Source organism: Antechinus flavipes, chromosome 3 (assembly GCF_016432865.1).
Source record: "Antechinus flavipes isolate AdamAnt ecotype Samford, QLD, Australia chromosome 3, AdamAnt_v2, whole genome shotgun sequence".
Lineage (NCBI taxonomy): Eukaryota > Metazoa > Chordata > Mammalia > Dasyuromorphia > Dasyuridae > Antechinus > Antechinus flavipes.
Window position 1 is genome coordinate 385,924,723 of NC_067400.1, and position 24,598 is coordinate 385,949,320.

At 34.4% G+C, this 24,598-nt stretch overlaps 1 protein-coding gene across 1 annotated transcript in view; it reads left to right on the forward strand.

Moving 5' to 3' along the window:
- The window catches only part of RFTN2 (raftlin family member 2), a 73,409-nt gene that overhangs the window by 26,673 nt on the left and 22,138 nt on the right, over positions 1-24,598 (forward strand). The window contains exons 5-7 of the mRNA XM_051985930.1: positions 2,046-2,249; positions 11,511-11,629; positions 18,416-18,519. Coding sequence (XP_051841890.1) covers positions 2,046-2,249; positions 11,511-11,629; positions 18,416-18,519 — 427 coding nt within the window. The remainder of the gene's footprint in view (positions 1-2,045; positions 2,250-11,510; positions 11,630-18,415; positions 18,520-24,598) is intronic.

Sequence of the window (24,598 nt, forward strand, 5' to 3'; positions counted from 1 at the left end):
TTGCTAATGATTCAACTCTCCAGTGTGAGTTCTTCCCAAAGACTGGGATTCCAGTTCCATTTAACTACTTAATCTCAAATGGCATTTACAAAAAGAGATTAAAAAGATATAGCAAGAACAAACATTTCTCTGAACTCTTCAGGGCAAAATTCCCTCCAATAAAAATCCCCCAAAACATACACACATACATACATACCATGTCAGTGAGTAGAAGCAGGGTAGAATTAAGATAAAAATTTAACTCAGTTCCTTGATTCTACCAAGTTTACAACCAATTGATCACCAAATTACATCAGTCCAGATAATTTCTTTCGCCGGACTAGGGTCCCTGTCAGGCCCAAAGATCTCTCCTCAATCCTCTGAAACTAGACCAACTACAACACCCAGCCTGGATTATAACTATCATATTCCTGTAATTTATTCTTCTGGCTGAGATCAAAGATTCCACTCCTTGCATCTATAAGAGAAAAAACTGAACAAATAGTCCAAAGAAGCCCCATTTTATGGCCATGGGGATAGGTGGGGAAGGCACTATAGCTCTTTCCCTTACATCATGCTCTTGCCACTGTACTATAAGAGCAAAAGAATCATCTTGTTTCCCCAGATACAAAAGCACAACAGAAGCAAAGAGGAAATTATGGAAACTGCAAGGCTTTATTGAATTCCTCCAAAGACAGCCTCTTCTCAGTGTGGTTTAGCCAGATTTAACCAATTAACTCAATATCCATGCTATGTCTCCAAGGAACTTCCCTTAAAAGTCATCATGATTCTCCTTGAAGCAGTGTCCTGGGTATCCTCTGTGGGGAAATACCATCAGCTCCATAGTGCCTACTACACAGAGACATGATATAAGCAAACAGATGGGATCCAAGCACATGCCATTACTTGCAGTATAGGTGATTTTGTGCTTTGTTTCCAGTGACCAAGGATGGTTAGTCTTCCCCAAAATGGATGATACTGAATATACATATATTAGCAATTGTGTAGTGGTCTGAAGCTGATTTTATTGAATCCTATTATATTGCTAGTACTGGTAATTGAAGACAACACCTGTTCATAAAATTTCTGAGTCAGTGAGAAAAATTTGCTGTATATCTTTATTGATGGAAGCACAATCTCACCTTCAGTATCCTTAAATTGACTGTCTAGCTTAGTCCTTCTATCAACCAAAAATCCATGGAGCTCTTTCCTGAACTTTGTTCTCCATCAACTACATATCTGTGTTTTTTTCAGTCACTGTTGAAGACTTTAGCTTAAAAAGGCCAAGGTCTCCCCAATGCCTCCAGGGCCATCTCCAATCATCTTGATCTATATCTGGCCACTGGACCCAGATGGTTCTGGGGGGGAAAGTGAAGCAGGTCACCTTGCCCAACTCCCTGGTTTAGATCCATTTCACTTGTATGTCAAGGTATCCCCTCCCTGATGTCATGGTGGATAAACAACTACACTGTATACATCACTCTTCTCACTCTGCTTACCTCATGCTGTTATCTCCCTCTTCCAGCTTTCTTTTTCCCCAGTTTATATAACCAAATAGAGTCGCCCCGATATGCATGTACCAAGAGAGTGTGTCATCCTTCCTTCCCCTATCTCACTGAATCCTATGTTGGTTTTCAAACGTCATCAATACCTGCTTCTGATAACTATAAAATCAATATTTTCTTTTTTCTTTCAATATTAGTCCAAGACATTGCTGATTTAATTGAAAACTTTCAAAAGTCATTTATTCCAAGTTGTTCAGTCATGTCTAAATCTTCGTGACCCCAAGAGGCAACTGTCCATGGGGGTTTTCTTGGCAAAGATATTGGAATAGTTTGCTATTTCCTTTTCCATGCAAGCATGGGTTAAGTGATTTACCTATAGCTAGTAAATGTCTGAAGTCAAATTTGAACTCTGGTCTTTCTGACTCCAAGTCCAGAGCAAAACATTGTGCTACTTAGCTGCCATTATCAAAGTTGTTTGCTTTTTATTTAAATTGTTTTTGAAAGATTTCCCTAAAAGATAAAGTTGTTTTTTTTTTTTCTCTCCTGGATATTCATCCTTAGATAGTAAATTATATACAGTCTTCAATGTTTTTGATGATGAATCAACATGCTGGACCTATCAGGAAGGCATTCTATCAATGAAAGTCACAAAAAAAGGATCTGTAATTAGCACACTGGATGCTGACTGGCTAGAGCTGACTACATTTTATTATAAACAAGGATTGTCCTTAATCGATTCTTTTGTATCCTGGGAAACTTCTAAAGGTAAGTCTTATTTCAAAAAGAGATCTTGTGATATCAAAAGATTTTGCAACTGTGTCAAGAATTGTGCTTCCATTACCCTTTCCTACTTGAGAACAGGAACTGTTAGATTTTATTTTGGTCTTTGTAATCCCATCACAGTGCCTTATGTATAACAAGTACTTAATAAATGCTAAATAGATGAAGTTTGTGGTTTCTAAAATAATTATATAACCAATGCCACAGAGATATGCAGATTTAATCCAGCAATTCCTTCAATGCCATAGGCAGCAAAATGGATACCTGCTATATAGGGGAGCATTTCTAATAAATACTTGCCTTTTGATCATTCCTTTTTTGAAATAAACAGATCAATATGACCAACAAAAATAAAGTTTACAATATCTCTGCTGAAGAGTCTTCACAACAGTTCAGTCAAGAATAATGGCTGGTTTTGTAGGAAAATGAAAGCTATTGATCTGAAGATAATTAGGTTAAATAAAACTGTTATTATCATGATTCTTCGTGCTTTGAATTGAGCATTTTTAATTTAGAGGCTTAGTTTGTTTTCCTCCTCTAGTCTCTCTTTATACTTCCAATCTAAGGAATGATTCTAGGCCAGATTGTCTTTATAAATATCTGTTATCTTGCATCTATCACCATATGCAGTAGTTAATTTCCAAGTGTAAAATATCTTGAGTTTGGAGATAAGTTATATCATATTATGGTTGATGTTTAACCTTTTCTATAAATTGGATTTTATAAGTAAGTATTAGTGATGAAAATATAGTACAAGGTGAGACCTTTTAAGCTCCTTTCCTTCCTTTTTCTTAATCTCTCATCATCTCAAAACTCCCTAAATGATCTTTTTTTAGAGAAACTGTGAAAAAGGTAAAAATTGGTCAGGTGAGGGGCAGCTAGTGGCACAGTGGAAAGAGTACCAGCCCTGAAGTCAGGATGACCTGAGTTCAAATTTGACTTCAGACACTTAACACTTGCTAGCTGTGTGACCCTGGGCAAGTCATTTAACTCCAATTGCCTCAGCAAAAAACAAAAAAAAATTTGTTCAAGTGAGTGAGAAGAGACCAAGATAGTGGAGAGATTAGAAATGTGGCTAGAGACATACAGTAGCAAATGCACTGAATTTATCTTCTCTAAGTTTCAATTTTTTCATCACAAATTGAGGATAATAATGATTTCGCTATGTTTCACAGGATATCATTAGAAAGTCTCCCAATTATGAGTTATTATTGTAATAGGCGATTTTAAAAACAGAATAAGAGCATTTTCTCAGAGGTAAAAAAGGAATAAATGAAAAAGTAAATGAAATAAGAGCAACTCAATTTGCATTTCAGAGTTACAGTTGCAGATTTATCTAAATAGAAATATTTTACACTAGTTCTACTTTTAAAATGTTTTGGAAGAAGAGACAAAAATTCACATTTCATTAAGTCATATTGCTTAATAACCAAGATACATGTATGAAGCCATTAGTGGGACTCTGAATTATATAAATAGCATATTCCAAACAGGGGACTGCTAACTTTAAAAGAATTTTTCTGTTAAGGGCCTTTTAGGACATGTAGCTGCAATATTTCGATTCACAGATCATCTAGTTGGACAACTGTTTACCTTTCATAAAGTTACACATACAATTCCAGAGTCCAAGTTGGGGCCTCCCTTGATTAGTCTCCTAATTTTTGGTGGTGATTTTTTTACTGGAGGAGAAAGAAAAGTATTCCCCATGCTAACTCTATCCTACAGTACTTTTGATGGGTCCTTCTCTGATTACAACAAAATTAACCTTAGCAGATGCAATACTAAAGAAACTCTGTGGGTCCTTTGTGTTTCAAAGCTTCCCAAGCTATTTACAGTCAGGGCTTAAGGGAAAATCATCACTCTCAGCAGCTATGGAATGTCTCATTAGACATTTTACATAGCCTGCTTTTCAAGAGCAGAGTCCCTAACTAGCTTTAGCCTTTTGGCAGTTTGACCACTGGGTGTGTCATTAGGGACTTCACTGAGAGTGTATAAAGATTATCCAGATGCCCCAATATAGAGGGAAACTGTGAAAAACTGTCTGGGACATCTGGAAAAGTACTTTAAAGGACCACAGCTGAACTCAGTTACTGAATTCAGTATTATTTGGCATTTCTGTGTCTGAAAACTACTTGGGTGAGCTATCCATTCATATTGCTTACTAATTGTCTCAGGACTCATGAGCAATACTAATATTGTAAAAGAGTTAAATTAATGAATGTTACAAAAGTCAGCTCACTATGGAAACAGATATTTCACATGATAATAAGAGCAAAAACCAGGGATTGTCTCCCAAGATTAAATCTGTTTCTCTTAAACATTCAGTCTGGGGTGGCTGGGTAGTGGGAAGACCTGCCACCAAAAGGAAATATCCTCATTCTTCTTACCTTTCCCCTTCACCTTTTCTCCAACATAGACCACCCATTTTAATTGCTTTACAATTCACAGGAAGTTGGATGAGATGGGAGTCACCAACTCTATTCTTTTTGATGAGTTGAACGACTACCATAGGCTTTACATTTGCCAGACCCTTGTTTCGTAAAGTTCTCCAGTCCTTAACTATCTATCTATTCTGTGTCTATGCCCTAAAGACCCCTGAGATTGTTATCTGAGTGATGAGATGTAGTGATCCTTGGGCCTTGCCATATGCTCCTCCACTGATGTACCCTTAGGGTTTCTAGGCCTTTCCATCAGCCTGGCCTCTGAGCTTTCTTTTATGTATTGTCTCCCCCAATTAAAGGGTCGATTCTTTGAGAACAGAGCCTTTTTTGCTTTTTTTGCTTTTATAATCAGCACTTAACCTAGTGGTAGGCACATAGTAAGCACTTTAATAAATTTGCCTTTTTCATTCATTCTTCCTCTTTAAAAAAAAAACAATTATATAAGTTATGATTTTTTAGAAAGAGAAAGAAGGATACAAGAGAAATTGTAGGCAATGTAAATATAAAAGATATTAATAAAAATCGGGAGTGAGTCTTTAACATGGCACTGTATTAGATTGTTTTGTTTTTAATTACTGGCATAGTAGTATCTTGTGTCTCCTTTACAATTCATTCATTTAAGATGAATTAGTATGATATGGAGTACTATTTGGGAAAACTTGGCTATTTTCTCTCACACCTTATTAAGAATATCCTAATATGTAAATAGAACGATCTCATAAAGGAAAATAGGCACAAGGATTGGTTTGTATAGTCATTTTAGTTGTGTACAACTTTTTGTGATCCCGTTTAGGGTTTTCTTGGTAAAGACATTAGAGTGGTTTCCCTGTCCTTCTCCAGCTCATTTTACAGGTGAGGAAACTGGGGCAAATAGGATTAAGTAGCCCAGGATTACACAATAAGTATCTACCTCAGGTCTTCTTGACTCCAAATCATTGCTTCCCATAGGGGTTGATAGCTATTGATATTTTCTGAATTTCATTTTTTAAAAAGAGTAATAAAAATTCCTGATTTTTTCCCTTAGCATTTGGTATCCTCTTTTTTCTCAGATATCTTAAGAATCAAGTTCTGATTATCTTTAAAACTATGTCATCTCAAACTTTGTTTGTGTATACTTGGTTCTTTGGTCTTTGTCTTCATTAGGGTGATTTCTGCTTCCTCATATAGCCTCTCAAATAGGCTATTTCCATTATCATAGATAGAGAAAATAGTTTGTGATAATAATCTTAATAGATTTTTTTGCCATATTTTGTAAATTTCTAACATTTTCATCCTTAAAGGTTTTTTTAATCTTTAAGGTTTTATATGTATGAATGTATGTATGTGTATGCATATGTATATGTGTATAGGTATATGTATATTTGTCTTTATTGTTTTAATGTATATATGTATATACAGTGAAATTATATATTTATCCTTGATGATCTGTCATAATTGGGTCTCTTACACACTTTTCATGAAATTATTTTTCTATTTCCCAACTTTCACTATGCTATGAGAGGCTGCCTGTTTTGTTGTCTCTCTAACCTCATTCCTGTGGATGCTGCCTTCAATGACTCAGATATTCTGTCATGTTGCAATTCTTCTGAAGGGATCTGCTCTAATCAATACTGTTATCCTTGCCAATGGTCAGATCACAATTCATTTATCCACTGCATCTCTTATACATGTCTTCCCATAAATCCTCCATAAAGTATCCAACCAGACTGCTGGGAGACTTCCTCTAGACCTTTGCTCCCTTAAGGAGTTTACTATCTATGGGAGGAATAGAAATGTCCACAGATTTAAATCAAAATAAAATATGATATGAGCACATAAGTGATCCAAAATTCCATAAGAAAATCTGAGGAGAAAACACTTATATCTTGGTGGAATTAAAGAAGGCTTAATAGAGAATGTGGCATCTCAGTTATCATTAAAGAAGGAGAAATATTAAACAGGTAATACACAAATGGATTATATGAAAGAGAAGATGAAAAATTGTAGTCTAATTTGTGTAGAACGTAGAACATATAAAGCAAAATTATATGAAATGAGACTGGAAAGGTAGGTTAGCACCAGATTGTGGAAGGCCTTAAGTGACAGGCTAATTAATTTGTTTATTATGCCTTAGGCAATAGGAAACCAAATGTTTTTCAACAATGATGAAATAGCATGACCATACTTGAACATTTAAAAAATTATTTTGGCAGCTCAGTGATGGATGTTCATTTCATAATTGCTATAAAATCTTTATAAGGATGATTTACATACATATAGAAGGCGTCCTTGATAAGAATAGGAAAAGGCAGGCTCTCCTAAGTGATTTTCTATAGCAGAAAACATCTTCATCAACATACAGTTAATTGAAAGATATATCAAATATAAGATCCTGCTATATTTATTCTTTATTGATTTTTTGAAAAGCATTTGACAAATGAAATTTTTGGAGTCCTCTAGCAAAGAGTCTCCCATACTTATTGTGTTCATATAAGATTCCTTGAAAGATAAAACTATGGAATAACTTTGTTCATTGATCTCAATATTAATATTAAATGAAGACTAAAACAGGAAGATGCATGTTCACTAAAGGCACATTTCTTTTTTTTCCATTTTTTTTGCAGAGGCAATTGGGGTTAAGTGACTTGCCCAGGGTCACACAGCTAGGAAGTATTAAGTGTCTCAGGCCAAATTAGAACACAGGTCCTCCTGACTTCAGGGCTGGTGCTCTATCCACTCTGCAACACTTAGCTGCCCCATGCACATTTCTTTGTGAAAAATATCCTTTGCAGAATTGAAATAAGAGAAGGATTTTCCATAAGTGATGAGAGGGTCTAAATGCTCTTGTTTACAGATGACATTGTAATGTTTACCTCAGGTCTTAAAATATAGAGTCTCTTTGGTGAACATCATGATCACTCCAAAAAAATCAGCCTCATAATTACAGAAGACACAGCAATTATGATGAACAGTTATATCCCAACTGTGACAAGTACCTAGATAGAATAACTCAATGAGTAGGCCATAAGTTAATATATTTCATATAGACTGAAGATAAGCATTTCACCCCAAACTGATAATGAAGAAGAGAGGTGGTGGATTGAACAATTCTATTTATAATCCCAAACAACTCCCTAATATAGAAATCCATCTTTTTAACCTTGATATTATACTACTATAAATCAAGGAGGACCCTCATCTCCAAAAAATCAACATTGTAAGTACCCTACATAAATAAATTGAAACTTATTACCAAAGTTGATGTGCAAGATATCATAAAGGAAATGTATAATCAGAAAGGAAGAAGGAAAAAAAGATGGATGGATGACCTGACTAACTACTCTGGTATCTATAGAGCTCTCTTATAAAACCTAGAAAAAGGCCTTCAGATCATGGAGTCATAGGATCAGAGTAATTTGAGCTCCAAGGGAATGTAAGATTTTAGAGATCCTCATTTTAGAGTGATGAAAACTGAGACACAAAGAGATTTAAGTGAAATGTCCCAATGTCATACTGCTAACAAGTACCAGAGATTTAGATTCAAACTGAATCTAAATACAGTCCATTATCCCACACTGTGATAGCTCTTTTATAAAACATTTCTAAGAGTGATATGGATGGATTATAATCTGTTTCGCTTGAAAGTTTGGCCAAATTCAGCCCTCTTTGTAGTGGCCAGAAAGTGGAAAATGAATGGATGCCTGTCAATTGGAGAATGGTTGGGTAAATTGTGGTATATGAATGTTATGGAATATTATTGTTCTGTAAGGAATGACCAGCAGGATGAATACAGAGAGGACTGGCGAGACTTACATGAACTGATGCTAAGTGAAATGAGCAGAACCAGGAGATCATTATATACCTCAACAATGATACTGTTTGAGGATGTATTCTGATGGAAGTGGATCTCTTCGACAAAGAGATCTAAGTCAGTTTCAATTGATCAAGGATGGACAGAAGCAGCTACACCCAAAGAAAGAACACTGGGAAATGAATGTAAACTGTTTGCATTTTTGTTTTTCTTCCCGGGTTATTTTTACCTTCTGAATCCAATTCTCCCTGTGCAACAAGAAAACTGTTCCGTTCTGCACACATATTTTGTATCTAGGATATACTGAAACCTATTTAACATGTAAAGGACTGCTTGCCATCTGGGGGAGAGAGCAGAGGGAGGGAGGGGAAAAATCGGAACAGAAGTGAATGCAAGGGATAATGTTGTAAAAAATTACCCTGGCATGGGTTCTGTCAATAAAACTTATTTTAAAAAATTTGGCCAAATTGATGAGATTATGTATTCATTGAAATATGAGGGATAAAGTAGAAAGGGCAAAGGTTACAGCTTGGCTAACCATTTGGAGTTTACTAAAGTATAATCCAGATAAAGGAGGAAATAAGGGCCCAAAGTAGGTCGATGACAGCATAAGTAAAGAAAAGGAACAGATGCAAGAGGCACTATGATGGTAGAATCAGTAGGACTTATAAACTGACCGTGAGGGAAAGAGAAGGAAGAATCAAATATGATTCTAAATGTTCTGAACTTGATGACCTAGAAAAAGTAGGTCAATTGGGAAGACAGACAAATTCTGGTTGGAAGAATTAGAAGTTTGGGACCTAGAATCATTAGAGATGGAAGAAACCATTCCGTTCAGACCATTTAAATAACCCGTGGCTGATACATCAGGATGGAGATGCCCAGGGTTAGGCATATAGATTTGGAAATCAGCTATAATTGGACCATTGGAAATTAATGAAATCACTCAGGGAGAGGAAAATGAAAAAAGAGGGGTCATAGGCAAAGCTTATGGGCCACCTTAAACTTGGGCAGGAGGAGCATGACCAACTGGTGAAGACAGAGAGGAAACATTTGTATAGGTAGAAGAACCAGAAGATGGCAGCATAACAGAGGTCATGGGAAAAAATACTTAGGAAAAAAAAATACATAGTCAACCCTATCAATGCTATGGAAAGGTCAAAGGGGATAAACACTGAGCAAAGTTCATTTTTTGTAGCATTTGAATGGCAACTACTATGGCCTTGAAGAAATCAATTTCAGTAGAATGGTAGAGTCAGAAGTCATATATATTGGATTGCTTTTTGTCTAGGGGAGGGAGAGGAGTCGGGGGAGGAGAAAGGGAGAAAAACTTGAGTTTTGCAAGGGTGAATGCAGAACTGTCTCTTCATGTATTTTGAAAATTAAAAGCTATTATTAAAAATTTAAAAAGAAAACTTCTATTTTTTTTAAGAATTCATTACATAAAGTAGAGAAATTCAAAATGTAGATATCTAAAAACTGAGAAACCCTCCCATTTTACTATAGAAGAAGAATCAATTCATCTTTCAACATACCCAATAATTATATGTATTTGCAGAGCTTCAGATTTTAATCTCCTCACAAGATTTGACCTAATATTACCCTGCCCCCATTCCACTCAATTATTAACATTTCTGTTAAAAAATTTAAAAAAAGATACCAATGAAAATGCAGTCCCTACAGGTTCCTGGACTGCTCCCATCCCACAATGGATCGAGTCAGCTTGATGTAGGTTTTTCTCAACTTGTTCTTTGAAACAGGAGATAGAAATCTTCTACTGAGGTTAAATTACTACTTTCCAACAAAAATAGAAACCCAAGTGTTGAAAACCTGAGGTTGAAGGCCACAAGGCCTTCATCGTTACATCATATAATGTCAAGGAAAATTAGAAGCAGATTACATACAGCTGCATAAACATCAAAATATATATTTGGAATGATTTTCTAGATAAACCTTAAGCTCATATTCAAAAAACATTTGACTGTTCTGGCAATCTTTGGTGTGATACTAGAAATTATACTTAAAGGAAGTAACATATCTTATATTTAGGAAACCAGTGATTTTAAGAGATCAAATTAAACTAAGAGTAGATACTTTCTTTCCAAAAAACATGTATTTTGGTATTCTGCTATGATGGAGTCATTTCAAAGAAAAATGATCTACTCCTCATATCTCTGGCCAATTTATAAAAAATTTAAACTAATAATTATTTTTAAAATACTTTATTTAGAAATGGTAGTTCTAAAGTCCTTAATGTTTAGATTATAAATAACTGGAGTTTTGATATAATCATTAAAATATACACTGTTTTATAAAAACGAAAAAGCTTAACCAGCATTTGGCCATGAAGACCTTCCCTAGTGCAGGCCCAGTGGGAAACAATGGAACTTCCATGAAGGAGATGTAGTTTAGGACAGTAGGTTACAATTGACTGACTATTTGAGAAACAAGACAGATGGACACTCCCTTATAACTTCCTTCTCATGAGAAATCCTGACAATGATTTCTGCTTAGAGTCTTCCTGTTGTTATTGTAAATGTTTTTTATTAGGCTCATTGGATTAAATGTTTGTCTTTGTGTTTGTGTATTTTGAATTAATTTTGTCTTAGTATTATTTGTTGCATCATTATATCATTTCAAAGGTGGGGGGCAAGGGGAAGAGAGAAGAGTATTGTTGTTTCTTTTACTGGCTTAAATAATATGTAACCAAAGTATGTGACATGAACCAAAATCTTTTCTCAAGCTGAAAGGTATTTCCTGTTGTTTCTAATTTCAGAAGATTACTTTAGAGCACTCTAATGTTCATTGTCTGTCTCCTTTGAAGAAAAGAAAAATAACTATAATTTAACTGAAAAGGAAAAGGATATAATTGGGTCAACTAAAATAAGTGCTTATTAACCATTTATTTGGAGTTTTTTCATTTCAGCCTTTTATAAACTCATTTAAGGATGATGATAGTATGATGAAAAATTACATATTTAAAGCCCTTCATAAGTATATCCTTTATCTCCACAGATCATTTGTCCAAATCTTTGGAAGGATTATTTATATATGAAGAAGAAGGTTCTGGAGTGCCAGATGCTAACAGGAAAGGAAATGATGCTATTGTTGTAGAACAATGGACTGTCATTGAGGTAAATTGCAATTATTTGGCAAAAATTTTATTTGTATATTTTATTTTCTAAGTTAGTACTTTTTTGCTACCTCATTATTCTTAGATATGTGTTTATTTATAGTTGGAAGATCATCAAAATGATTTGGCAGTTTTCTCTCAGATTTAAATTACTTGCTTTATATTTAATCAGATATAACAAAAATCAAGCTTTTAAAAGAAACACAAATATTTAGCTAAGAATTTGATAACATCATGCCTTCAAAGGATTTGATATACTAATATAAAATGAAAAGGCTTATGGCACTTAAACTATCTCTATACAATGACACAACAAATGGTTAAAAAGGAGAAACACTACATAAAGTTAGTCAACTAACTACTTGATTTTGTGGAACAGCAGCAATAACAATACTAACATATTTATTGCACCTACCTGTGCCAGGCACTATACTAATTGCTTTACAAATATTCCCTCATTCAATCCATACAACAACCTGGGAGGTAGGTACTATTATTATTCCTCCTTTTACAGTTGAGGACATTGAGGCAAAGAGAAATTAAATGACTTGCCCAAAATCACAAGCTAATAATATCTGAGGACAGATATGACCTAAGATATTCCTGACTGCAGACTTATTATTCATATTAAGTGCTCCATCCCCATTTAATCACTTTGATTTTTTTTTTTTAATTCAATTGACCTGTTGTTTCAGTATCATTGTAGGCACAGTTTAAAGACCTTGGAATACAAAAACAAAACAAAACAAAAAACCCTTTGGTCTGGCACAGAAATTTACATAATAACATAATGCTTCCCAATCAGATATAATAATTCTGTGGATGCTGTACACTCTAAAGGACTGATAATCTTGAGATAACAAGGGTGTGGCTGGCAGAATTATCCAATACAAATATACTCTGTTGTGCATCTGAGATCATTCCTTTCAGTACCTGTCATTTTTAATAGACTATCCATTTTTGATATTTAATAAATCTGCAGTTTCATTTGTAATTCATATTGCATCTCATCCATGCCTTCTTATTCTGTGTGAATCTTGCCCATATATTCTAGAAAAATCCTTCATTGGAGGTCTATCCAACTTTGGGACTAGAGAGTGGGAAGAAGGGAAGAGAGAAGAGTTCTAGATCTCTTTACCAGGCTACCAGTGGTGTACCAAATGATACACCAGGTTCCATCATTTAGTTGTCCTTCATTCTCACTACATAACTAATTCACTTCTTTCTATAGTTTTTTCCCCCAGATCTGTGATCTTCCACATCACTATGGAAGACTTTACACTATAGAGATACTTCCTTCAAGAGTAGATTGTCAATGCCTCTAAAATAGATCAAAGAGAGAACTTTAATTCCATCCATGTATTCCTTACTCTTACATCTAGCCCTCAATGCCATGCTTTTGCTTTATAGTCAAAACATTTCTTTAATAATATCTTTTATACAACTCATTGATGATATGCTTGAGACTTCTTTTGGCTTCTTTGTATTTCTTCATCATCTTTTGGGGGACTTGCATCTTTAATTCTTTATAGATGGCGGAATTTATTCTGACTTGGAGCCAAATGTCATCATCAAAAGATTATTATTGTTTCAACATGATACTCTATTTCAGGAAGACTCTTGGGATTATTAAAAGCACTAAAATAATTTCCTAAAGGCAACCCAATCCACAATCTTTTTCCTATTTAATTCTAAGTTTAACATATCTTTCATTTGTAGTGTGTCTACAAAATACGTAGAGGTGTACTTTTCCATTGCTTTTTGCTATATTGTTTCACCATATTGTTGCCCTTGACTGATACATCTACTCTTTTGGCAGAGAGATCAAATGCTTGCTAGATGAAGTGGTTCCTACATTCTTTTGATCTCCATTTTATGGCAATTGATTTATATATGTTAAAGTCTCTCAGAAAATTGTAGTAGTCTATATCAATGTCCATTTTAACCATTTCCTGTTTTTTGTCTTTATGAGATGGCTTAATTCACATCAGAATTACTTCAACTACATGAAATAACTTCTTTTTATTTTTCCCCCTAATTTGGTGCTAATTTTAATCTTTTATCTAATAAGTCAGTTGTCTGTACACAGATAGTTATTTGCAGAATGATTTCTCACATCAGTAATCAATCATTTTCTGACAATTAGGATATAATAATTTTATTTTGTTGTTGTTTTTCAGTGCCCAAGATGTATTGTCTCTTACATTCCCTCTTTAAAAAAAATGTTTTATCCATGTTCTTTTCTTTCTTTTTTTTAACTATCATTATACCATCTGTATACTGCTGGTTCTCAAAGTTACTTATCTAGCCACAATGTTTCTCCCAAATCTCCCAATGTGAGATTTTACATCTTCACCTGCCTTTCCAACATCTTGAACTGGATATCCAAGAGATATTTTAAATATGTTCAAAATATAACATGAATTATGTTCAAAACACAATTCATTATCTTTTCCCCTAAACCTTCTGTCCTACTTTTCTTCTTACTGGAGAAGGCAACATCACCCTTCCTGTCCCTCAGTCTCACAACCTAAAAGTTACCCTGGATTCCTCACTCTCTCACACCCTCCAATATCCAAGCGGCTGCCAAACAAAGCCTTTTGATTTCACCTTTGCAACATCTCTTAAATATGCTGTCTTCTCTCCTCCAGCACTGCCACCCTCTAGTGCAGGCCTTTATCACCCAGCCCTCTCCTCCCTCCAACTTTCTTTAAGCCCCAGTTAAAATCCCATATTTTATTGGAATCTTTTCCCAATCTCTCTTAATTCAAGTGTTTTCTCTCTTTTAAATATTTCATATTTATTCTGTATTTAGCTTGCTTCATATATATTTGTTTATATTTTGTCTCCCCCTTAGATTGTAAAATCTTTGAGGGAAGAGATTATCTTTTACTGATTTTTCTATCCCTAGAGTTTAGCACAGTACTTGGCACTGTAGATGATTAATAGATGTTTATTAATTGATTGCTCTTGAATAGGACATCCAGATTAATGCAATTACAGATATATTTACATTTCCCACTCCCACTCCCACTTCATAATGACCTACCTTGTAATAAATAAGAATAGTACAACAAAATAAATCAACACATTGACCATGTCTGAAAATATATGCCTCATTTTGTACCTATCATGTATCACTTCTCTGCAGACCAGCTCTCTTCTTGAAGAATATATTTACAGTATATAGGTGTGGATTTCTGTATAGTCTACAAGACTTTGACCTCTCTCATTTCTCACTCTGAAGCTATTTTAGTTAGGGTAACCCTTGGAGAGCAGACGTTCTATTTCTGAAACCAGAGTCAAAAATTTTCTAACATGGTAGAGTGTTTCAGACTTTTCAGTCTTCTAATATAACCATTAAGTATTCAGGATCACCATTTTACTGCAAATAAAACACCAATAGGGTAGAACATTGATGAGAATGCATTTTTTTTTTTAGAAATTGATACATCTTGTTTTGACATATGAATCATGCCCCAGTAATCCACACTGTACACACATCCATATGCATACTACCAATTAAGTAAAATTACCTAATATAACTAGAACTAGAATTAGGATTGGCTGGGGAGAGCTTTGCCACTGGTCACTGAATTTAGAGCAGGCAAAAACAACTAAGATTAGTACCTCATTAACAATATTCATAAAAAATGAATGACATTCATTAACAATAATAATTAGTAAAAATAGAATGTATCAACTTGCTGAACATAATTACTCCACTTCCATATAGCCACAGCTCTTTCCTAACTGAGCCTTTCTCCTCTTCATGGTGTCCCAAAGTCTCCATTACCTGTAGTTCAAGTTTTCTGGCTTTTAAAAGTATACTAAAAATGATTTTCTCACAATTTACCCCAGACACATTTTTTATGCTAATCTCAGTGCTAGAATTGTTCATTATAGATTTGATTGTAGTGCTTACAACTGACAGTGTAACATTCTAGTCATAGTTTGCCAGTTCTTAACAAAAAGCATGGGAAAGTATTTTTTTTCAGTCATCTAGAACCTCTATATGACCTGAATTCTATAGTTTTTAGTGTTTTCATTCATGTTTTTGTAGTCAATGCGAATTTATGCTATTTTCTTTGCTTTCATCAGTTCACAAAAATCTTCCAGTTTTTCTCTAAATTGTTCAGACTCACTATTTCTCATGGCACAATAATATTCCATTACATTCATATACCACAATTTGTTTATCCATTTCCCAATCATTTAGCTCATAATTCATTTTAGCCTTTTTCTATTATTACTAGCACTGTTTTTTAGATATATCATATTTTACATATATGAGAGTTTTATTTGTATCATTAACCTTCACAAGCTATATACCAAAAAGTAGGTTTGGATGAAACTAGAAAATACACAGGCAGTAAAATATTGAGAATGGTTTCAAGCACAAATTTTTCAATTAAGCCTGAACATACAGTGAAGTCTTTCTCATCTGCTCCCTTCCTCCTTTCCTGGCCTGAAATTCCTATAGAAACCCAAAGAAGGCAGCGAAAGCCTCAGAGAACAAAATAAAATCCTTTCTTCCCTCAATTTCCGAGTTAGATCCCAGTCTAGATTCCTGGAGAATCATTGGATCATAAATTTAGAACTGGAAGAGACCATAGAGGTTTTCTAAACTAAAACTTCTGTAGCCTCACAGATGAGACTTGGGGATATCTCAAGATGGACAAGGGTGTCTCAAAAGTCTTAGTGTAGTTTTAAATTTTAAAAACTTAAATATAAATAAATAAGTCTTAATAGCTTAAAACTACAGTGAATTTTAGGAAACTCAATACACATGATCCAGTTGAAAAGTGAAACAATGAAAAATAATGTGTTTAACAGTTCAGAGAAAGGAAAAATGAAAGGTATTGAAGTTAGCAGGAAATTTGCCTTCCCAGAGGAGGCAAACTTTTTATCCTAACCTTAAAAGAATAGTAGAATGTCAATAGAAAATTCAGAATTTAAGCTATAAAGTAATGTAGTAGATAGAGGTCTGGGCCTGGAGTCAGGAAGGCTCATCTTTCTGAGTTCAAATCTGGCCTCACTCATTAGCTGTGTGACCCTTCGCAGATCATTTAGTCCTGCTTGCCTCAGTTTCCTCATCTGTAAAATGAACTGGAGAAGAAAATGACAACCTGTTCCAGTATCTTTGCCCAGAATACTCCACACAAAAATGAAATGTGTGTGTGTGTGTGTGTGTGTGTGTATGTGTATATATATATATATATATATATATATATATATATATATATACACATATATATGTATATATATATAAATGTACATATATGTGTGTTTCTTTTTTATGTTTTTATATTTCATCCAAATTTTGAAACTAAAAATTCTTCTAGAGATATATAAAACTTGAATGAAATAAATCTGTAATTTCTAAATAAATAACTAGATATCAATCAAAATTTAAATGAATATATCTGCAAACTATTTGCAGGCTCTCAAGTTTTATTGTCTAGCTTTCAGTCCTTTATAGAGTCAGTTAGATAAGAGAAGAATAATGTCATTCATGCCTGTCCTCACAGGTGCATTTGACTAAGTATTTAGAATTCTTTATCAAAACTTATCTAGAAAATTGGAACCAAATGTACTTGTTTTGCAATCTTTGTGGTAATAAAACAAATTATGAAAGACGCTGTACCTCCAAATCCTTTGATCTAGAGATCCCACTAATGATATATACTCAAACAAGGAAAAGAAAGAAAGATCCAATATATGCCCAAAATATTTATAGCATCATATTTAGTAGAAACAAAATAGATGTATATTGAGAAACAGCTAAACACTTTATGGAATAAAACTGAATTGCAAGAAATGAAGATAAAAAATTCAGAGAAGCAAAGAAATAATCAGGATAACATTCTATATGACTACAACAAATTGAAAATAGAACAATAGCAACAGACAAATGAAATTAAATGCTATGATTATAAAATCATTATTATAAAAAATAAGCCTGGCAGTGAGGGGATATTATAGGTAGAGTCTTGGCTGGAGTCAGGAAGAGCTGAATTTAAATCCAGCCTCAGACACTTACTAGTTGTGTGACTCTGCTCACATCTCTATCTGCTTCAGTTATTCAGTTATAGAATAGGGATCATAATATAGCATCTTCTTCATAGGATTGCCTTACGGATCAACTGAGTTAATATTTGTAAAACACACAGTATCTAGTTCACAGTAGGCACTCAAGTCTTATTCCCTTCCCTGAATAAAAGCTATGAGAATGTACTTTCACCTCCCGCCTCGTTTAAAGAGGTGAGGGATTAAGTTAGTGGAATACAAAGTGTACTGTTGGACTTAATGCATTTGCTAATTTTACTGACCTATCTTTGCTTCATTCTTTTTTTTTTTTTTTTTAATGAGGAAATCTATTTCTGGATGGGGCAGACAGGAAAAATATATTGGGAAATTAAGGTGATATAAAAAGATGTTTTTGAATAGAAAAGGCAGTCTATATTCCAAGACCATCTAATCTTGGAAGTAGGATAAATGGAATAGAAAAGGGCAAATTTATGCAGTATTCCCACCCAGTAGCTTCTTGAAGAAAAATAATTACTAGATACAAGGTAATCAGTATAACTATTCTTCAATTTATCATGTTAGCTATTCGAATTATATGTTACATAGTTCTCTACTACAACTAGACATGATATAAGTTTATCATCCATTAGTGACCATTTCTAATGTAACTTGTTTCATATAATATATAATTAATCACTTGGTATTAGTAAAATAGATATAAAGAGCACTTACGATGTACCTATATTTATTTATGCAGGGCTGTGAAATTAAAACTGATTATGGTCCTCTACTGCATACTCTGGCTGAATTTGGATGGCTTTTGACGAGTGTACTTCCGACACCCATATTAAGACATGACAGGTATTATGAAAGCATATTTCAATATTAGCATTACATTCTAAAACATATATATATATATATGTTTTTTATATATATAACCACATCTAGTTTTCTTGTTCAGTTGTTTTCAGTCATTTTCAACTCTTTATGACTCCATTTGAGATTTTCTTGGCAGAGATACTGGAGTGGTTTGCCATTTCCTTCTCCAGTTAATTTTACAGATGAGGAACTGAGGTAAACAGAATTTAATGACTTGCCCAAAGTCACATAGCTAGTAAGTATCTTAGGCCAGATTTGAATTCAGGAAGATGAGTCTTTCTGACTATAGGTCCAGCACTCTGTGCACTATAGTGCCACCATAATCTAGTCTACCCCTCTCATTTTATAAGTAAAGAAATTAAGGCATGGAGAAGATAATTCATTTGCTAAAAATAACAACTATTTAATAGCAGAGCCAGAACTAAAATCCAGATCTCCTGGTCCAGAGCTCTTTCCATTCTACTACACTATCTCTTCAACTTTTCCACAAGGAATTGAAAAAAGCATACTGACTGTGAAATCATTTCTACAAAATTGAATCTTTTTTTTTTTCAATTGGACAAGCTGAATAAAGAAAGAGCTGTTAAAAATAACAGATAGAAAAAAATGTATTCATCCCCCCAAAACCCAGTGCTTTGATATCCTGCGTTGTAGTCACAAAGGTCTGTGTCCATCTTTTCTTCTCAGGACACAACTGTCTGGTTTGGGGGTCTGGAGATAAGGTTTAGAGAAATAGCCAGTCTAAGGACCACAATGGCAGTTCTGCTTTAAGTTGACCTTAGCTTCATATGCACCTTTAACTGCTGAATTTTCACCACGAGTGAGAATGCTATGAATATTACTCCTTGGTTTCTTCTTTTTACTATATCCATACAACTGTAAATGTTAAAATGTCATAGATTCATGTCTATCCTATTTCCCTTCCTCTTCTCTAAATCTACGATTATCATTTCCTGGGAACACTATCGAACTAAATAAGAAAAACTTGAATCATTTTTATTTTTTCCTATGAACTTGAACAGAGAAGAGGTCTAACTTGAAATTTTTTCATCAAAGCAAAAATACTTTGGAGTGAAGTGGAGAGAGGGAGGATACTAGAGAGCAGAGAAAGTGGCCAAGGAGATAGTGATGGAACTTAAAGTGTGTCAGCTGCAAAGTGGTAGGAGCTCACAAAGTGAGGTAAAAGAGCAGCAGTGCCCATGGAGAATAAGAAAACTTACTCCCCTACATCATGATCCTAGGGCAAAGTCCCATTCATCCTATCCTGATTATTTTTTCTTCCCAATAGTAAACTTATTTGTTTTAAGACTTCTCTCTTTTTTTTCCTCATTGAATGGGCTAACTACTTACTGGGTATAAAGAAATGATTAGGCCTTCTAAACTGGTCCAGCTCTAAAGTTTTATGCCTTAAAAGCAAATAATATTTGTAGTGTAATTATTTGTATATGTATTTGAACATCCACCTAGACTCCAAGTTGTATGAGGTCAAGGATCATGCCTTATTCATGCTCATATCTATCTTAGTATGTGTGTTTTGCCACATAAGAGCTAGCTCTAAGAAGCTCTAAGGAGCCTTAGAGATCATTTTGTCCACCAACTTCATTTTACAGTTTAGGAAATGGAAACCCAGAGATTAAATGGATTTAATCCATTTAAACCCAGGATTATAAAGATAGTCATTTGTTTAGCCAAGATTTTAAACCGGTCCCCCAAGTTCAAGTTCTTTCATTCTCTCACCTGGAAGCATTTGATGAATGCATGTTAAAGTTGAAGGAAGAAGAAACAAATCAAGGCACCCTCTACTTTCTATTTAGCAAAATCATCAAATGAAGGAATTGTGGCTGTTCCACCTGCTTCCATTTTAGGTAACGACAGCCACTCTCTAGCCAATATAAGCAAAACAAGCACTATAGCCCAGTGATCTTTCCTCAACTATATAACATGCTTCCTCTTGTCCCACCACAGCTTGATTCACTGTGTTCTTAAATGAAAATGCCCACACTTCCGGGAAGGAGGGAATTAAGAATCCTTGAGTAACACAGTATTGCTCAACAAACTCAGATTTTCAATATATAGGATTGCCTCTGAAGCATTTCTCAAAATGCAAGTTGTAACCCCTTAGCGTTTCCCAGCTTTTGACATTTCATTATGGTAATAATGATAATTCATATTTATATAAGCACTTTAAGGTTTATAAAGTGATCTACATAGATTATACTCATTTGATCTGTATAACACCATACAAGGTAGACAGTGAAAACACTTTTTTTTAAAATGCCCATTTTACAGATGAGGAAACTGTAGCTGAGAGGCTAGTTGACTTGTATAAGGTAGCATAGCCAGTGAATGCAGGCACTAGCACTCAGTTGTCCGTACGGACATACTAAGATTAAGAATGCAAAGAAGCTCTTTCCTACATCAAGTTATCCACTGGTCCAGGACTTGTCTGTCCTAACTCCCATGTCCTCTAATCACTATAGAAAGACACAAACTTACCGTATTTTCTTTGATGCCCTTTCCCAAGGGCCCCAATTATGGTAACTCCAGATTCCTTGTAATAACTCTACTAAGTGACATTTATGCTCTGGACCTCTCCTTATTCGTGCCAAACACTGTTTCCTCATCTTTCTTCCCTGTCTCCAAGAGAAAAGAGACACAGAGACAGAAATTATTTAGTATGTGATATATAATTTTATATGTAAAATATAAATTGAATATGTATAATGTAGTAGAATATATATGTGCATGTATTGCATTTCCTCAATGAATTACTCTGCTCTCCACTAATGTAACATAGATTAATTTATCAGAATGAAATGATTGATAGTGTGCTGAAATTGTTATCCATCCTTGTAATATATTTTTCTAGGGTACTATGGGGAAAACTGCTGATGGAGGTACTTTCTTATATTCTTTGCTTCCCTCTATCCCAAACTTGAATCTGTTTTGTTCCCCCCCCATTTTTGTCAAAAAATACCATTTTCCAATTCTTTGTATATGCTAAGATAGATATTTATTCCATATTGCTTTTCCTCATTAGCTGTTCTTTTCTTGGCACATAAAATGTGCTCAACAAATACTAATTGAACTGAATTGATTAGGTTCTTAGGTCAAAAAAGGAAAGGAACTTCAGAGACCAGCTATTCCAACTCTCATTTTTAAATGGGGAAACTGAAGCCCAAGAAAGTTAATATAGATACTTGTCACCACAAGTACCTAATCTTAGGTCATCTATCTCCAGAATCTGTGCTCATCCCACTGTACCCCATTTTCCTTTAGATCTTATTCACAGCTTTCTCTTTCTTTTCTAGAAATATTGTTATTTGGGTGTTCATTTTGGTTGAGAGGTAAATATGTCCAACAGGGAGTACAGTGTCACAAGAACAGGAGGAGGACATTTGCTCTATAAGTATAACAGGTTACATTCTTCCCTGGATGTCACTTCCTAGAATTGTTTGGAGTTGCTTTGCCAAATGTCTCTAAATTCCTATCCAGCTCTAAAATACTATGATGGTCTATGCTCCTTGGGAAAGTTAAATACCATGCATTGTTCATTTCCTCTTCAGCAGTTTTTATGACCATTGCCTAATTATGCCTTATGAGCCTCTGTGAAGATGGTTATTTTATTTGTTAAAAATTGGCAGGGTAATTTTGCCACTATAAAACTAAGTTCAAAATTAACTGAACAATTGTAATTATAGGTGCTTTGTTTCAATAGGATCTGTTTCAATATTGGCCAGATTCCAAATCTCAAATTTCCCCACTAGTTTCTTGGAGATAAAGTGCTATTTAGAGACTTGATTCCACAGTAATAGTCTTGTTTATCTAAACTGATATTTACTCTTTTTCCCACTGACTGCCTTCTTAGCCCCCACATAGAAGGGAGCTACTAGAAATAAAAACAAATCAATATGAGATTCACAGAAGCCAGAAAAGGGTCATGGCCCTACACCTCAGGGACCAGTAAGGCAGCTGAGCCAACAGCTGTGAGCATTTGGTGATTCCACAGGTAGACTTGCCAGTTTCTTCACTTATCCCTTTGAAGTGGCAGCCTATTAAATACTCTTAAAGAATTATTTGAAATCCCTTTACATATTCTTAACAGATACTTTAAAGAATCCCTACTCACCAGGAACTGTTGCCTCCAAAGTGGCAAAAATTTAGGATAAGATATGTTGCTTTTCTGGAGAATAGTCCAAATATGTGTGGTAGAAAATACTGGACAGGAACTCAGAAAACCTAGAATCTAACTAGCTTTATGCCGTTAGGCAATTCAGTTCTCTCTGGATCTCAGTTTCCTTCATTTATAAAATGAGGGAGTTGGACTAGATCAGGGATTCTTAAACTTTCCTTAAGGGATCTGTGGAGAGATCCTTATGTGTTTCATAACATGTGAATGTTAAGTGTTTCATTTTCTGCATTTTAAAACACCATTTTGATATGATATTCACCACCCTGTCAGAATAGTCCATGAGATTAAAAAGATTCAGAATCTTTCTGCAAAGTGATCCTTACAAATCCTTTTCAGAGTTAAAATTCTGTGCTTCCATATTTGCCACATCTTTACAGTTTTATTCCTTAGTCAATCTGAGGGATAACAAATCCTTGATTGTGAAGAGATTTTTCTACACGTGCTCTGTAAAATAAATTCCTCTCAAATTGTTGTATAGCTGTATTATTTGCTTGGTATTGGATTGCTTTAAAAAGAACTTCTGATAATATCCCACTCTGGCTCAGTAGCTTATTAAGAAAAAAGAAGTAAATTAATGTGAATAGTTGATCTTGATCTTTTATTGATGATTGGTATATCTGTGTTCACTGCATTTATTTAATAAAAAAAAAAAAAAAGTGAGACCAGCTTAAGTAGACATGCCATGATTTGTGGTCCCTGAGAATGTGTGTTCAGTGTAGAATTACAAAAGGTGGCTTTGTAGACTCTAAAACAGGAGTTCTTTTTTGAGGCCAGATGGAATATTAAAAGCTCTTAGAAGTAGCAATTAAGAAACCTAACCTATAAAGTTTACTTATTGTGATTTTATTTTTCTGTTTTCCATGGAACTGTTATTTTTGGTTTCTGTTAGAAATTCTAACAAATGCAAGTTTGGGACAACTGAGTCTCACCACAGTACTGTGTGCAGATAATGATTTAACAGTAACATACTTTAAATTCTCTAAAGCAAAGCACTGCAATATTCAGAGCAACATTAAAATTCAAGCTAAGATGAACATTTATGCATAAAAATGATTTCCCCTGGAGTACTTCCTGAAACAGTAATTTAACAACAACAAAATTTTAAGAAATTCAAAATTCAAGAAATATCATTGTTCAAGATCTAATTGGTAGGTTGGCTTTGTGACTCCTCTAACAATAGTGTCAATCTGAAAATAAATTGCTGTGCCATGTTAGATGTTTTTACTGACCTTTACTCCAGTTACATGTCTCTTAATAAAGGCACTATGGGACTTGCAAAAGAATATGGTGGCCTGTTTTTGGTGGTTTCTGAGGTTTAGAATATGCCCCAAACATACATTATACATTTACCTGTGTCATTCATGATGATATAGATTGTCACATTTCTTCTTTCAACCTTCATCCTACTTCATCTAGCATTATGTTGCTTCTTCATCCTTGATCCTTTCATTTACTTTTTTCTATATCCTTTGTTTCTATCAAACAACTAACAAATATTCATTAATCACTTAATATGTACCAAGCACTATATTAGGTACTAGGAATATAAATATAATGGATGAAATAGTCTCCTCACAAGGAATTTACATTCTATTTGGGATATTACAGGGACCAGAGCTACATGCAGTTTTAGATGACGCTGTGCTGTGGTGCTATACATATCTTTGAAAACACCCCAAATTTTGTTGCTCTTGCAATAATGTCTTGCTTAATGTCTGCATGTAACATTCTACAGTGATTCCATTTTTTTTTAGTCGTACTCAATAGTTCAAAGATTGTTCCCTGAAGTAGCCTATTTATGAAATAGGTCTCATTGGTAAGTAAGGATTGAACATTACTGTCCTTGGTTTGATAGATCCAGTGGTTGAA